This window comes from Vidua chalybeata, chromosome 2, assembly GCF_026979565.1.
Source record: "Vidua chalybeata isolate OUT-0048 chromosome 2, bVidCha1 merged haplotype, whole genome shotgun sequence".
Taxonomy (NCBI): domain Eukaryota; kingdom Metazoa; phylum Chordata; class Aves; order Passeriformes; family Viduidae; genus Vidua; species Vidua chalybeata.
The window spans coordinates 101,669,131-101,685,593 of NC_071531.1; the positions used below are offsets into that span (position 1 = coordinate 101,669,131).

General features: G+C 41.8%; 1 protein-coding gene across 2 annotated transcripts; it reads right to left on the reverse strand.

The window, feature by feature from the left end:
* Positions 1-1,607: 1,607 nt before the first annotated feature.
* On the reverse strand, positions 1,608-15,811 carry RGCC (regulator of cell cycle). 2 transcript variants are annotated; one of them, XM_053934973.1, is made up of 5 exons: positions 15,126-15,230; positions 14,800-14,976; positions 5,370-5,477; positions 3,863-3,925; positions 1,608-2,212 (listed from the first exon to the last, which is right to left on the reverse strand). In XM_053934973.1, the coding sequence occupies exons 1-5, from the start codon at positions 15,160-15,162 to the stop codon at positions 2,205-2,207; spliced, it is 393 nt and encodes a 130-aa protein (XP_053790948.1). In that variant the 5' UTR covers positions 15,163-15,230; the 3' UTR covers positions 1,608-2,204. The 2 variants fall into 2 exon arrangements, with proteins under 2 accessions (XP_053790948.1, XP_053790947.1); XM_053934972.1 differs by lacking the exons at positions 1,608-2,212; positions 3,863-3,925; positions 14,800-14,976 and having other exon boundaries at positions 5,390-5,477; positions 15,126-15,811.
* Positions 15,812-16,463: the final 652 nt, after the last annotated feature.

Genomic DNA, 16,463 nt, shown 5'->3' on the forward strand with positions numbered 1-16,463 from the left:
CACAGAGTATTCAACAGGATCAAGCAACAACTGAATATGCAGAAGTGGAAAACTCATGCCTCAAACAATCCAACCTGAGGAACAGAGGAGAAAATAGCTGTCCATCTCCCACCCCCTTGTTCATACTATCAACTAGCATTAAAATATAGAAAACCAGCCAAAACTGTTGCTGCTATTCTAGCAAGTTTAAAAACATGCCTTATGCTAAGGATGTTTCTTAAAAGGGAAACTGTTGTCCCTGCTGTCCTGTTCCCCTTCCCTCAGCTCCTGCTGAAAGGCACATTGTCTCTACAGCTAACAGAAGTCCTACACCAGCCAGAGGAATCCCTTCACATCTGGGACTGGGCAGGAGGGCCAGACACCCTCTCAAGTTCCACAGAGGCAACAAAAAGGAATAATTGCTCCTGTATGATTACAGCATAGTAGCAGTGAATTTTACACTGCTAATAATGGGGTTCCTGTGATGTAGGAGCCTCTGGGAAGGTCCCAGAGCAAGGAGAAGGATATCACTGGCTCAAACCTGAATCATAACTATTTCCTTCATAGATCTGAAAGTTAACTACTGCAAGCATGACACTTTACCCTCCTAAATAATTTTATTCCCTTTCTATTCTATGGGACAATTTATCAACAGAATCTGCAGTTAGAAATGCTGAAAGGAAAGTTTCCTCTTCAGGAACACACTGCACCACACACTGTGCACTTTACATTGCCCTTCTGCCTGAAAGAATGAAAAAAAAACACAAAACAACCTCAAGACTCTTTCAGACTGATAAAAATGTACTAAGTTCAGAATTTTTTTTTTTTCTTACTAATGAATAAAACTGAGGGAAAAAAGAAATCATATGGTGATAAATAAAACCCAAATGTTTTAGTCAATTTTTAGGAAATCTAAAATCCAGGGAGATGGATCTACACCATTCTTATGACGTTCCTATTAGGAAATACACAGTAGGTTTTCTCCAAGCTGCAGAAGGCAGGTCTAAATCTGTCTTTTAAGGTCCCCTAAGCAGATAGTTGTGTCATAGGTACACACACACTCCAGACACACTCAAAGATAGCACATCAAAGGGGGCACAGTAACTGAACCATTCAAGCAACTGCTCACAAGACAGCTTTGGTCAAAATTCAGCCGGAGTTCAAACCAGCCCAGCCCCAGCTCACTTGGTCTGAACAGACTGCAGAGCACAGCTCAGACAGCAGAGCCAGCTGTAATGCCTGCAGCAGCTGGAGGGGAGCTCACATAATGACATTCCCAGTGTCTAATGCATATGGAAAGAATCAGGTTCCTTGTAAAAAGCACAGGTTCACCTTCCCTCTTTCAGCACCACACTGATGGCCAGGAAGTCTTTTCAGAGTGGTTGATCATTCCAGACCCAAGGACCTGGTGTTAGAAACATCCAAACACAAGTATTGTCTCAGTGGTACAGGACCTCCATACCTTTAAACTGATGGGCCTAAATGTCTGACCTTCCAAAGAGTGAGTGCTTCATGTCAAATGGTCTGAGAGTTTAAAACCAGCTTTTACAAAGGGTTTACAATAGGTGTTATTGTTCAAATGTCTAGTAAGTCAGTGTTATTTCATTTATATTAACACAAATCTGAAGTAATAGTTTGACCAAATTTATTATTTTCCTGACTGTTACAAAGTACAAAGTTCTTGTTTAAGCAACCACATTTAACTAGCATAACAAATTTTGCCTAACAGGGCAAAAACATACCATTATTAAGATATTTTAAAGCATGTTGTTTTCAATAAGAGTTTAACTGGTATTTATATTTCAGAGTTTGCATGTTCATAGGAAGCTTACAGACATCTGGATTCCAGTTCAGGATTTATTTGCATACAAAAATATATTATAATGGAGAAAAGCATTAAAGTTTTCAACTATATAAAATTACAAATATATTTGCATAAAAGCAACTTTAAATTAAAATTCAAGCTATATTTTAAAGCAAAATACAGCTCTAACATTTAAGTTATTCCATCTGCTGCAAAGTAAAAAAAAACCAAAAACACCCCAAAAAAACCCAAACCCCAAAACCAATGTTGCCAGTTAAATACTTGTAAGAATTCACAAAGGTTATGTTCAGAGGGTATCTTGGGGAGTGAAGTTATCAGACAAGGGCAGCAGTTCTCACTGACTGATGTAATTTATCCTTCAGAGGACATTCACATGCAAGCACAATGCTGAAAATTCATTTCACATACCTGAAAATACAGAACAAGAAAGATCACTAAAGATCTCTATTAAATAAGATTGCATGTTGTTGACATATCAGACCCTAGCCTAAGCCCAGCTTGCTAGACTGCCTGACAAGCCAAATGATGTATTTTTTTAAAGTTAACAGGAAAGCTGAAATGCTGGTGTGCAAAAAAGACAAGGCAAGTACTGTTCTAACAAGTATATTAGGCTTGAAAAGGTATCTGAACAAAGTTCTGTGTAAACTCAAGCATACACATACAGCTCCTCAAAAATGTGATGATAAATACCAGATGGAGGTTGGACTTCTTCCTCACTGTACAATGATACTGTACAAATGAAACTCTGCTGAGATCACTGGAGATTTGTCTACTTGAGAGTAAAAAAAAAAAAGAAATCTCACATCAAAAAAACAAAGCACAAAACCACTAGAGCAGGTGGTAGTTCCTGCTTTCACCTTTGATGTACTTGGCAAGGGAAAAATAAAATCTATGTATTACAGGCAGCCCCTTTAGAGCTGCAACAAGATATAGCAATGCAAATATTTGCTGGTTTGGGCTTTCATTGTCCTACAGAAACCTTCAAAAACCTGGATTTTTTTCAGAAGAGTGGTCAATTAAATTTCAGTGGTAAAGATGACGTTAGCTCAAGCTTACTTCCATGACACAAGACAGGAAACTAAAAAAATGTATTTTAAGCATGAGAAGTGAAACCAGGATTAAGATACAAGTAAGACAGCAGGGAAGCAGGAAGCTCATAAGGGCAGCTGTCTTGAATTAAGTCCATATCTTCAAGAAATACAGAAAAGGGAAAACACGTAATGAGTACACAAAACTCTCAGTTCATAGTTTGAGAGGGCTTTGTTTATGCTGTTACTAAGGTCTAGTCCTACAGCTTGTTGGTTTGGGCTCTATAGCCTAGTTCCACATTAAAAAAAACTCCAACCTGAAACACAAAAGAAATGTTATTATGTCCATAACAGAAGAGGAAGAAGCAAAAGGAATAGGCAGAGGATATGGTTGGCAATAGGTGGCCAGTTTTTTGGTTGTTTTTCTTTAAAAATCATAATGAAGAATTCATTACTGTAGCTGAAAGATACAATTTCTAAACAGTGCCAGAAATAGTGATCCAAGTTCCATTCCTGGTAAAAACAAGCACAAACAGGATTTTGACATTTAGTTTAAGTCAATAGATACAGATATTTGCTCCTTAGTTCTTTCATAAAGCAAAGTCTAGAACAAAAAGGTTTTTTTCTCACCAAAGGATACTCCTCCAGTTACTTAGCTTTAAAATGAAGAAATAGATCACCAGTTTTTAAACTGAGTTTTGGGTATTTAAGAACCTGATGTTTATTTATCCATCCACTGTCAAGGAGAGGTGAATTGCAGCTGACTCAGAGATGGGACCAGGGGTTCATTGAGTTCAGCCTTTGTCACACAGGATAAACTGTGTGCCTTGAACATTCAGGCAAAGTCTGAATTTAGTCTGTTTTACCTTTTTATCCAGATAATGATCCACAGGACTAGCAAACTAAAAGAAAGCCACATTGTATAAACTATTTCTATTTTTCCCTTCCCTCTCTCCTTATATATTGGCTTTCAACACTCTTTATAACAAGTTCCAAGTGAGATGCAAGCAACTAATAAAAATCTACTTACTTGCTAGTGTTCTGTCAAGATCAGCAATGAAGTCCTCCAGCTCTTTTGTGTCTCCAAGCTTTGCTGCAAAACCAGGGTAAATACTGATTAGACAGGACATGTTTCTCTGGCTAGAAGAAACACTAGAAACACATGAGCCTCCAAATAATTTTCAGGGGTAGCAAACATGCTTGGATTATTGTCAGCAAACTTCTCATCAACAGAGTTGCTGCAATGTCCAAAAGCACTTAGAGAACATGGGAGACTGAATTGAAATTCTAGCTTTCATAGTTTTCTACTTGACAGAAGCAACACAAAGCAATACTTTATGTAGCCTCCTTTAAAAAAAGGGGTTGCAGTGAAGAATAAAAGATACATATCAACTAATCCATGTCTGCTACTGTGGCTATCTTTCCTGTTTCCTCTCTTCAGATGCTGCATGCAAGGCCCTAATCAATTCCTATGAGCTCCCAGCCCTACTCAAATCTCAGCCTTTTTAAATCACTTTAGTATCACAGGCTTGCTGTGCTGCCAGATCCTTTCATCTTGGTCCATACACTATAAATTTGGAACTAAACATTCACCAAATTTTCTGCTCCTGGCAACACCACTGGTTCCATTCAATCTAGTTTTACTGCAAGTTGCTTCCTTATCTCATGTCTGTGGTCTTGTCCAAGACAGTTCCAACTCTTTCTGTCTTCTCATCAGGAAGAACATCTTGTCCTTTAGTGTAATTCTTCACCAAATATTTCCTGTCAGTTTAGCTGACCTCTTTTTTTGCTACTTCACAGAAACTGTTACTCATTATTTCTCGTTAATATCCCACTAATTGAAAAGAAAGCATTCAACTTGGTTTTTTGTGACTAGTCACTGTGGAAAAGATATGAAAGCATGAAAGGCTATTGAACATGCACCATGCAGTACAAATGTATGTGTGTTCACTTATTGATATGTCTGCTCCAGAGTTAATCCAAATTAACCTGAATGAAACATTGTCCTGGGAAGTTGGATCAGCTGCAAGACAGAAGTCTCTTTGAAACAGCATAGCTTCAAAGGAGGAAGGAACTGCTAATATATGGCTTGTATAAGCACTGTGTAAGGTCTATATGGATGTGAGCAATTGTGTTAACTTAAATGGCAGCATATGGCTTCAGAGGAGTCCCTCTACCCCTGCATCCAGGCTAAGCATTTTTATAGCAAAATGGGACTTAAGCCACTTAGTTGCTTCAGTGCTTAGCAGAAGTTAGCTCAGTGTTTCAAAACCAAAAGGCTTGCCAGGCCACCTGCAATGTGCAGATATAGAATGCTATTGCCATTTATAATCAAGACAACAATATTTGGATCTGTAGTGTTCTCAACAGAAATCCTTAGTTTTGTTGTCATTTAAAAAGAAAAACAAATCCAAAACCCAAAAAAAACCACCAGGAAAAAGCCAAAAAAAGTCCATGCAAGCATGTGAATTCTGGCTCCCAGCAAGAAGCTCAAATAACTGAGGATTAGGAAGAAGTGCCAGCTAAAATTAAGATACCTTTACAAGGAGTTACTGAAGGGGATGGCAAGCTTGGAGTAGATGCAGTTGAAGAGTTGAGCTTTTCATCACTGAGACTGAAACTATTTCTGAAGAGGGAATCTGCACCTGTAAAAAAGCAACGTTATAAAGTAAATTTGACACCTTCTGAAGTTTTTAATATAATTTAAACCTAAAATGCAGCCTTTCCTATACAGACTTCAAAGTATGTAGAACTCAAATTTAAAGTCTTCAAAACCAGAGAAGTGAATAAATAAACCTTTTATTGTGTGAAGGCTGCTACTCCCACTCCTACTGTTCAAAAGAAAGCAGGACTAGGTTCAATCCTCACCCTCAGTAAGGAAAGCTTTCCCTGAAGTCAGCACCATTTGAAAAATTAGACAGAAATTACAATTATCCCACATCAGCAAAATTAGATCTGGTAGAACTTGCCCAATTCACCATATTCTGGGAAATTCTGTTACGTAATTTTTTCAAAAGTTACCAAAAAACCCTGAATAGAGAGCTCCAGGACAAGGACAACCCCTCAGAATAAAGAATATATTTAGTGCTGTCCTTTATCCCCAAAGCAAGTGCACCGCTTTCTCCATACATTACTCTGCTGCTTTAAGTATGACATTTTTAATTCTTTTATTCTGTGAGTCTCTGGAGTTCATGAAGCAGTACACTGATACACAAGATATCCTGCAATCTTATTTTAGGTGATCTTTAGTTGATCTTATCTTTAGGTGATCTTAGGTGATCTAAAGAAGGCCTTATATGTCCTGGAAAGGAACAGAAAAGGCCCCAATATAATTTTGATGTTCTTGTATTTTAGAGAAGGCCTTAAGCTCGAAAAGCATCAAAAAGTATCTTTAAGTACAGGGACACCCCAAGTATTAGTCCTGGCTCCACTGGAAGGAGGCATTGTCATCCTTCTAGAGACTCTAAAACTGCTGGTCCTGCAGTTTCAAGCCAGCAACCTGAAAACTGTAGTTCTACAAAAAGACACCATTGTGATACAAACATGTCCATGGTCTCCACTTACTTGGCACATTGCCTAGGACATCAATGTAGGTGGTGACTACCACTGCTTGCCACTGAGGCCAGCAATTCTGCTCCCTGCAGCACACACAGCACTTGTCCCTGGAGCCACAGCCTGGGAGGTGGCTACACTGCAGCACCAAGTCCATTGCAGAGAGAATTGTCACACTTCCTTGGACGCCTGTCCCATTTGCTGTGCCAGGAGAGGACTGCTTTAGCTACATTAAGGGTGTCTTGATGAATTGGCAAAAGGGGGCAGGACCACAGCTTGCCTTGCCAAGATCTGCACATCTCCACCTCCACAGAATGTCTGGATGTCTCCAGACAGCAGACACTGAGAACATCCTCCTGCAGACCTGTGCCTCAAGTTCAGCTGTCTTTGGGAAGAAGTGTGTGTGTCCCCACCCACCTCCTCTAGCCTGCTGCCCTTTCCAGCACCTTCCACGGGAGCATACAGGCACAGTGACAAGGCAGACCAGACGACTGCACCTACAAAGCCTCTCAGATCTTTCCTCACCATAAAAGCTGATTTGTTTTTCTGTGCTGGTTTCCAAGCTCACCTCTGTTTCAATACAGACTGAAAAGGCTTGAGGGAAAAGCTTCAGCCTGGAATACTTTCCTCTTTCTCATGCATTTTGGCCCACCACTGGGCTGTATTTTCAGCTTCCTTTGCCATCATCTTGGATCCTGTTCTGGCAAACACACACAACCCACAGCACCACACAAATGTGAGTGATGGCGTGACTGACATCTGTCACCTGGGGCTATTGCCACTGGTCAGCCACCACTTAGTATTTCTTGTTTACAGACATGGGTATAGAGTTTGATTGCTTCTTCAAAGAACCCTCTAATTGGAATTTCTTTATCTCCACTTTTAAGAAATGCTGTTCTTTCTAAACTTCAGCAGATCAAAACCAAGTTACTCGAAACTTCAAATATAAGGACTTCATGAATACAATGCAGAAATCAGATAATTTTAGATAGAAAAATGGGAAAAAAAGATAAGCCATTTTAAAAGCAGCTCCTAAAAACAGGAAAAAAATGTAACCTAAGGGTGAAAGAAATCTGTTAGTGCTCTGCAATGATGTGTGTGAACCCTGTACATTAATTGATACTTTCTCTCCATTAAAGGTGTGGCAAATTTCCTCTGAAATCAGTTTGCAGAACAATTGCCTACTAAGGCCACATTTTTTTCAGCCAAGATGCAAACCCCAGTGACTAAGAAACACAGAATGGAAAATTCTAGCTGTTCAGGACAAAACCCCTACCATCATAAAAAACCCAAGTAACTTGTAATAGCTGACACAAACAGTGCCGCAGCCAAGACTGTAATTCACTGAAACACTGACAGAACAGAGCAAAGATAAAACACTTTTCAGGCTATTTATTTGAATAGGCAAGAACAAAAATTTCCAAGTCAATTCATATTTTAAAGGTTTTACAGCTCATTGAATTAATAAAAAATACAGAGAACTATGGATATAAATCTGAGTATACTTTTAATGTGAACTCTCTGATACTAACATCCAGACACCAAATGTAGCAAGGCTGGGTTGACATCAGAAAATGTCATTTCATACTGGCTTCCACAAGTTATGCTGGCAAATATTTACAACTGGACAAAGATAAAATATGTCAAAACTGTTACTTTAAATCTCTGAATGTTTTTCTTCCAGTTTCAAAAGGTGAAATGTTTTCACATAACAATGTTATCTTCTGATGGGTTGTAATAGTTTCAGGAAAATATCAACATTTATATTTCTCAAAGCAAAATATACTTTAGCTACTGACTGTGGCTTATTCATGCCACCAAGCATCAGAAATTCTAGTGATGTAAGGAGGAATGCATTGACTCCACCAGCAAGGTCACCATACCTGCTGAAAACAATCTACTGTTAAAAAATACTTATGACATGCAGCACAGAAAAATACCCTCTTTGGCAAAGTGTGGCTGTAGGGCAGAAAGCTCTGGGAAAAGGACACTTCAGCCTTTGCTCTCTACCAGCTGCCCAAGCCAAGATTTGCTCATTCACCTCCAATAATGGCCCTTGGAAGAGTTCCACTGTCAGACAAATACAACATCCTCTGCAACCCAATAACCAGGGGCTGAGGCCAGGGATCTCATTGCTGCTGTTCTTCCTCATCCAGCTCCTTCTCTCCCACCACAAGTTTCTAATCCACTATCTATTTTTCACTTTGTACATTGATTTTAGTCCCAGTGCTTATATGTAGACTATGCCACTTTAGCTGTTTAAAAAATAACAATTTGTCTCTCCAAAAGCAAAAAAAAAAAAAAGCCTTAGAATCTGAGAGTTTTGTCAGTGAGTCTATTTGCATCAGTCAAGCTACACTGCAAAATTAAGGGGTAGGAATAAATATGGATGTATTTTACTTTGGCAAAGTAATCTGTAGTTAGTATAACTTTACTGTTCCAGTATATGGTTAAACCACAAAATAAACCATAGCAACACCATGTAAATATAGAAATGTCCCCATGAAATGAGCAATTGAAAGGCTCTCAGTACTAATGGACTGAAGGAGGAAAACCTTCAACTTTTCATTTCAAAACTGACAATGGAAAAATTCAGCCATGTCGCTTCTTTAGTACCATGCTCTTTCTAGTACCATGGCTCAAGATACAATTTTGAAGAGCACTGGAGTTGGTAACATTTTTACTGCAGTTTTCAGTGGAGAAAGTTTTAGGGAAAAAGTTAAAGCACATCCCTAAAGCTTTCAGAGAAAAGTTTCACAAGTCCACTCAAGTGTCTACATATCATGAATTCATTATGAAACAGTAACTCAGCACTTAATGAGCAGACCACACACAAATAATTTCTATCAGAACATAGCCTACTTGCTAAAAGAATTAGAAAAAAAAAATCTGGAAATTGTAATGTCACCAGCAGAAGTGAGACATATTCATGCTACAAAAAGCCTGTTTCAAAATGTGTATGTTTCAGCCCCCCAAGGACAGTGTTTATTTTTATCATCACAGTTACACTTGGCTGCATTGTTTATTTTTGTGGGGATTTTGCTAGCTAACAAACATCTGTTCCAATACTGACCAAAAAATGACACCTTTTCTCTATTGACACACCTAAGCATCATTATTTAAAGGATTTCAAATCACATAGCTACACAAAAGTGATCTAGGAAGCCTGAAACCCAGATGCACAAGCATGTTTTCTCATTATATACAAAGCTTACCTTCCCACTCCCCCCACCATGCTTACCAGCTATGAGGCAGTTTCCAACTCCAGCCTTCTCTTTACTAATCTTCCTTTCTAATGAGTGAGAGTAATGGGTATGCTGAAGTGACAAGAACAGGAAATCTTACGAAAATTGCATTTCTCAGCACACTGAAACACCTGTAGAGAAGGCTATGCACCTGAAACTTCCAGTTTTTCTTCCCCTTTTCTTCTTACATATCAGTAATGTAATAAAAATTTATTTCTCAGATCATATAATAAAAGGGACTTTCTCCAGAAGAGAAAGTCTTTACTTTTTTTCATTATAAGCATTTTATTGTCCTCTTGTTTGAGACAAGCCATAGGAAGTTCACAGGCACAATCTACCTCCTTTTCATGTTACAAGGCTGGCATTTGCTGCAGAGACCAAAGGCTCATCTACTTCACATCCTGTCTCTCACACCAACTCACAGCAGATGCCTGTAGAGGAGCTTCAGAGTGGTGCAGCCACACACTGATAGTTGCAGGATGAGCTCTACCAAGTTCTCCCAATGCATGTACCAGTCTCTTTCCTGAGACACCAGTGACATCAGCCCAAGCAGTCCTCAGTGGCCTCTGCTGGGATTTTACCAAGTTATTTTTGAGTATGTGAACTTTTAATATCAATAATACCTTAATCTTTAACTGCTCATGAAAGAAATAATACCTCATTTCTTTGAAACATGCTAATTTAATTTGACTTCCTCATACTGGTGACATAGCAGTCACTGTCCTAATGTCACTTAGGATTCTCCAGAAGACTGTCTTGTCCACACCCAAAACATCTCTTTTTTTGCCTGACAGTCCCAGGATATTTAAGCATTTGGAAAATATTTTACATCTTCAATCATTTTTGTTGCCTTTATCTTTCCTTCTTTATGGTCACATATTACAAGACTGACAATGTAAACAGGTTTTTCAGGGTGAGTGCTGCAGTACTAACAAAAAACATGGCTGATGCTTCATCTCTGGATGGCCCAGGCATTAGCATGAGCATGAGGAGATATCCACAGCCACATCTATGTAAACACAAGTGCTGCCACTACTCCAGGCACTGTGTGTTAAAAGACCCTGCTCAATGCCTGCACCTACTTGATTTTAAAATAATAAAATTAAGAGTTCTAGATGCACTCAGGATTTCTTTCTTGTGTTTAAAAGCCATGAGGCATTGCTCAGAAACCATTTACTCACCCCTAAAAAATAACTCAAAAGAAACACTGCTGGCTGTATGAGCACAAGAATTTAATTGATTAATTTATTTTGCAATGCTTTTAACAGAGAGGCAGGAAGCTGAACCTGCCTGCCTCAAGAAAACATGGAGCTACAAGTGTCAAACATTTCTGAGAGCGTGACAACAGATTCTAATGTAGCTTTTCAGTGTTATTGTAACTTTGGCCCAAGAAACACTAAAGCACTTCCCTTCTCAACTTCTCCTAAACTCCAACTTCCCATTCATTATCCTTAGTCTAAACTTGGAAGGCTGTCCTGACACTGCCACAAACTGTACTGGCACTATGCACTGACTGGGTATGCACTTTACACAGGCAAGCCTGCACTCTTCTTTGCAAGCTTATTCTGACACAAGAAGACAATGCTATCTGTAAGTTCATTAATACAGCTGCAGCTACACAAGTGGCTTCTGCCAACACAGCACTCTCTAGCACAAGTCCTCCTTTATCACAGCCAAGATATGCTGTGAATAGCAAAGAGTTATAAAGTATTCCTCAGCTTAGAAGCTCCAGCACGATTAATAACCTAAAGAACAAAGCTGCTGGGCTCCAATTTGTTTGAATACATCAACTTGAAACATAACTGGTACTCACTCACAGGCCAGAAGCTCTGGAATGCTGGAGTAACTCAGAAGTTGCATCATGATTTCCAGCACTGACCCACTCAGTGAATGTAATACTTGTGGGCTGAGACCATCACACACATCTGCACTCAGAGCCTCCCTGTCCTGGCAAGGTCTAGAGTCCATTGTGCTACGCACAAGGCTTGGCCACAGCCAAGCCAGGCCTTGTCCAAAGATCATTTAATCAAATGACACGACAAGATGTGGGAGAACAAAGTACTATTGCACCCATTTTTCATACAGAGTCTTCAAAATCCTACTTTTTCTCAAGAGCCAGAAATATGCAATGTAAGAATTTAAAATAGTATTTTTGGAGGTAGCTTCCTCAGGAGATTTTAAGGAAAACAGAGTATTTTCAGGATTAGCTGCATTGACAGAGGTATTCTGTAAATTTTTTGTTAAATTAAATGAGCTCATGCCCATGGCAGATATCCCAGGAGAGGAAAGGCTTCCCTTACTCTACTAAACAATATTGTTCAAGTATGACCACTTGACATCTGTTAGTAGCTTCTCATGAAACTGAATTTAAAGCTGATTCAGGGACACTGAAACAAACTGTTGCAACAGTTTAAAATGTTTCCTTCCCTTACAGTTCCATCCCCCAGTGGAAAGATATCACTGCAGGAGTGGCCAAAAGATACATCTCATCAGCCACAACACATTGGTTAGGAGGATTAGATCAAACAACAACAGATAGCACTAAAATACAATAGTCTGAACTGTTCCATGCACACATGATAAAGTGTACTTGAAATAGTCTTGGCACTGGATAACAAGATTTTGTAAAGATGTAAAGAATCTTCATTAACAAGATGATCATTCAAAGTACCTGCAGATAATGTGGTTTTAAAAGATTTGAGTTATCAGAACTTACTCTTTCAGCCCAGTTACCCCTTGATTCTGCAGTGGTATTTTAACCTAACCCTTATTACAGTAACAGCAAGGTCATGAATTCAGCACTATACTAGCTAACATTAAATTACAGAAATCAAAGGGAAAATAAACTCAATAAATACTTGAGTTTGAACTGAAAGAACCTGGGTAAGTAGGCAACTCCCTGCATTTATTCTTAAAATAGATGTAGGGAGTGTAGCTGGATTACATCAGACACTAAAGCCTGTTTTATAAAAGGAGCTCTTCATAAATCCACAATTCCTCTCCAATCCTACCATAACTGCAAAATAAAACACTGACTGCACTGAATGACTCCTATAGGAAGAAGTGTTTTACTAGGCCTTTTCTGAGCCATGAGCAGAGCTGGCTGGTTTTGTTTCTTTTCCCTTAAACATATCCTCATAAACTCTGGTGCACCCTCCTGGTCCCTTATATGCTGGTGCCCAGATGGCAGTCACTGCGACTTCTCCAGAGGCACCTTTCACACGATGCATCACCAAGGGAGCAACTCAGACATGGCACAGGATTTGAAAACTTGTCAAGTTCCTCATACAAGATTTTTGAAGACTTCATATAGAGCCATCAAACCCTGTCTATCTTACTACCCCCACTACTGTCTTCAGCCTAAACCCATGTGAATTTGCCATACATATTTTTATTTTCCAGATCTTCCTGAAGATCTGATCTGCCCATTTATATGAGCATGCTGTTTTCTCACCAGGCCTTCTGCCCTGCCAGAGAGCACTGCCATCTTCCTTCAAAGATCCTTCTTGTCAATTCTAACAGAGTAATTTTAAGCAGTTTTGAAGATTTAAGTCTTCTGAATCACAGCAGATAGCTATCTATAGTTACTTAGCATTTCTCCATACAAGAAGAAGAAATTCTAGATACTAGGTTGGGGTTTTTATAATTTTCTCAACAGTAGATTATTTCACTCTGTCATTACAAGCATCTCAATTGTGAAACACAATAAGTGTATATGAGAGGTCAACATATCACAACTATGAAGACTGCACAAGAAATAGTAATACTAGGGCTGCCAGTTTGACTCAGTAAAGGCAGATTTCACCTTACACACCCTCAGCTGTACGAAAGAAAAATGTTCGGTCTAAATTAGGCACAGAGTTCAAAATCCTCCTTGGAAGTAGAGATTCTTAGAAGGAGTTTTACACTCACTACATTATGAAACAGAAAAATAGCATCTTGATCCATGTACTTCCACAGAAAAAAACCCAAAGGCAGTGCTAGGCAAGGTATTCAAGTTCAGGGCAGGTAAAATAATACCTGCCAACAAAATGAATTACATCCATGATGATGAAATAAAGGGCTCTGATAATCTGGAGTCTCTATGCTCTCACAGCTCAAGTGCTAGAGAGATAACATTAGTGTTTAAGCACTAAATCGACAGAATGGCACCTTGAGTCCCTGAAGTGATAAAGAGGCAGAACAGAAATTAGAGGAGCAGACTTATTATAAATAGCTGCAAAACATGTACATTTCATCAAACTTCTCATATAGTTAGGAACTTAACAAAAACCCCGAAACAACAACAATAAAAAAAAAAAAAAAAAAAAAAAAAAAAAAGAAAAAAAAAAAGAAGAGGCAAACCAAATAAAACCCAAACTGGTTATATTTTGCAATTACCAAGACTTACTTCTGAGAAAGTAACCTCCTGCTCAGCAGGGAACAGCAGTTTCCAGCTTCACTATCTGGAAGAGGAAATATGTTTTCTCTCCCTGATTGGTAAAGTCAGTGAGAGGGGCTGAACTTCTTTCCAAGTTAACTAGAAAAAATTTAGTTCCAATTCTACATTTTCTTGCTCCAAGTAGCTTTCTACCCTTCCTGTTCCATGTTCTGCACACACCATTCACATACATCTTGTACTTGGGTGCAAGGTAGCTTAAAATCAGCACCTCTGAAACAGTGATAACACTGCCGTCCACCCAGATGGAAGGAAGGATGACCATTCTTACAACGGGAAACCTGGGTGAGTTTCCACCTGCTGTGGAAAGCACATTTTGGCTCGCTTGCTCTGTCCAGATGATTCTGGCTACCGAGACACAGCAGACACTCTGTGAAGACCGTCCCCCTAAGAAACATCTTTCACTGCAGATGCCGGGACGTCCCGGTGTCCCGCAGCCCGACCTTCCCCCAGAGACAGCTCTTCAGGCTCCACTCCAGCAACTCTCCCCTCCGTTCAACACCAGCGAGTAAAACCAGCGGGGCCAGCCCATGCATCCCCGCACCTCCAACCCAGAACGCGAACGAGAAGGCACTGCGTTTATAGAAACAGACGGGTTCCCGCTCCCTGATCCCTGCCTCGCTCAAACAGAGAGACGTGCTGGGTTAGCACCCTCTCTGGAGCGTCGCTTCCCGGCCGCCCCCCGCCCCCGGGGCCGGCACAGCCGGCACGGACGGACCGACGGACACTCACTCTCGGAGTCGCTGAGGCCGCTGCCGTCGCTGACGCTGGCGCTGCTCCGCCGCTTCATGCGCTCCAGGTGCTCGCCGTAGAAGAAGCGGCGCCGGCCGGCGGGGCAGGAGAACTCGGCCAGCACCGCGTCGAACTCGCCCAGCGCCTCCGCCAGGCCCCCGCCGTCCTCCCCCGGCGCTGCTGGGCGGTGTCAGCGGCGTCAGGACCGCACCGGACCTGCCCGGCCCGACCCGACCCGGACGCCGCCCGCCCCCCGCCCCGGCGGAGGGAAAGGGAAGGGAGAGAAGGAAGGGGTCCCGCCCGCCCCCTCAGCCCGCCGCTCCCACCTTGCCCCGCCGGGCGCTGGGCTGCAGGCGACTTCATGGCGGCGGCGGCGGGCGGAGATGCCCCAGCGCCGCTGCCGCCTCCCGCCGCCAGCCTGAGCGCCCGGCCCCGCCGCTGTCCCTCTTATAGCGCGGCCGGGCCGGGCTGGGGCAGGGCGGGGCGGCGGCGGGGGCGGCCCCCGGGCGGTGCAGGTACGCCCGGCCGGCTGTGCCAGCGGCCGCAGTCCCGCCAACAACGCCACCGCCGGCGGGAAGTGTCGCCCGTCGCCGCCCGGCCGCCACCGGGAGTGCGGCTCCTTCGGGAGGATCGCGCTGCGCTAACCCCAGCACCGGCTGCGTGCCGGGCTGCTGTGGAGGGAGGATATAACGGGACTCAGAGCCGGCTGTGAGGAGGGACTTGTCACGGGAACATAGGACTGGGTCAGCCTTACCCAGCCCCATGACTGCCAGCAGGACAGGGCACACAGCACGACGAGGAGGCGGCAGCTCGCTTGCAGTGAGCCCGTGGCTTTGCATGCAACAGCAATGCTGCTCGGCCACCCCCGGGATCCCCTTCCTTCCCCATGCCCATGGGAGTGGGCTGGCATCTGCCTGTGGTTATTGCCCTGCTCCGTACATCGGTGAGCTGCGGGCACGGCTGTGGAGGCAGCTGGGCCAGTTAATCCCAGAGGATGACCCGAGGAGAAGAGCAGGTGGCAGGGGACATGCAGGGAATGCTCAGGCAAAGGGAGTCACGGCCCCAGGTGCATCAGCCAGGGGGTTCTCCAGTGGAGTGCTTCACTTGTTCTTAGGAGGAGGATTCTGGCACTTGTCCTGAAGTCAGGTAAACCTGATGTTTATACATGCCATAGCCACAGAGTGTTGCTTTTGTCTGTCTCTTGCTCGTTTTAAATGTAAGCTGTCTGAGCAGCTAAAATACCAGTTGTGTTAAATACTCATTGGGGAAGACTCTGTCATGTTTAGTTATGGCCAGAATATGAAAACAGACATCAGGTGCTATTCCATGAGAATGCGTCAGGAGTTATGATTATGTTTGTGTGCTGATGAAAATATTTAGAATTAGTAGAGTCGGGGAGTGGTAAGAAAAAACATCTCTGAAACTTTCTGACATTTTCAGACATGCCATCATTGCTCCTGCAAGATACAAAATTAGAAAAACAATGTTCTAGACAATAAAACAGATTTGTCCACCTCTCCTTACTGGCTGATATGGAGGCATTTATTTATTTTTGCAGTGAATCAAAAGAAGTTCTCATTATGAAGTTCAGTTGTTGTTTATTCTGTGGCTTCCTCCTCTCTGTGGTCTTCCTCTGTTTTTCTTTCTGCTAATAAAAGTGTCTA

Bases quoted from the DNA above. Each gene is read 5' to 3' on its own strand.
- RGCC (XM_053934972.1), bottom strand. From the start codon at position 15,638: ATGCAAAGCCACGGGCTCACTGCAAGCGAGCTGCCGCCTCCTCGTCGT.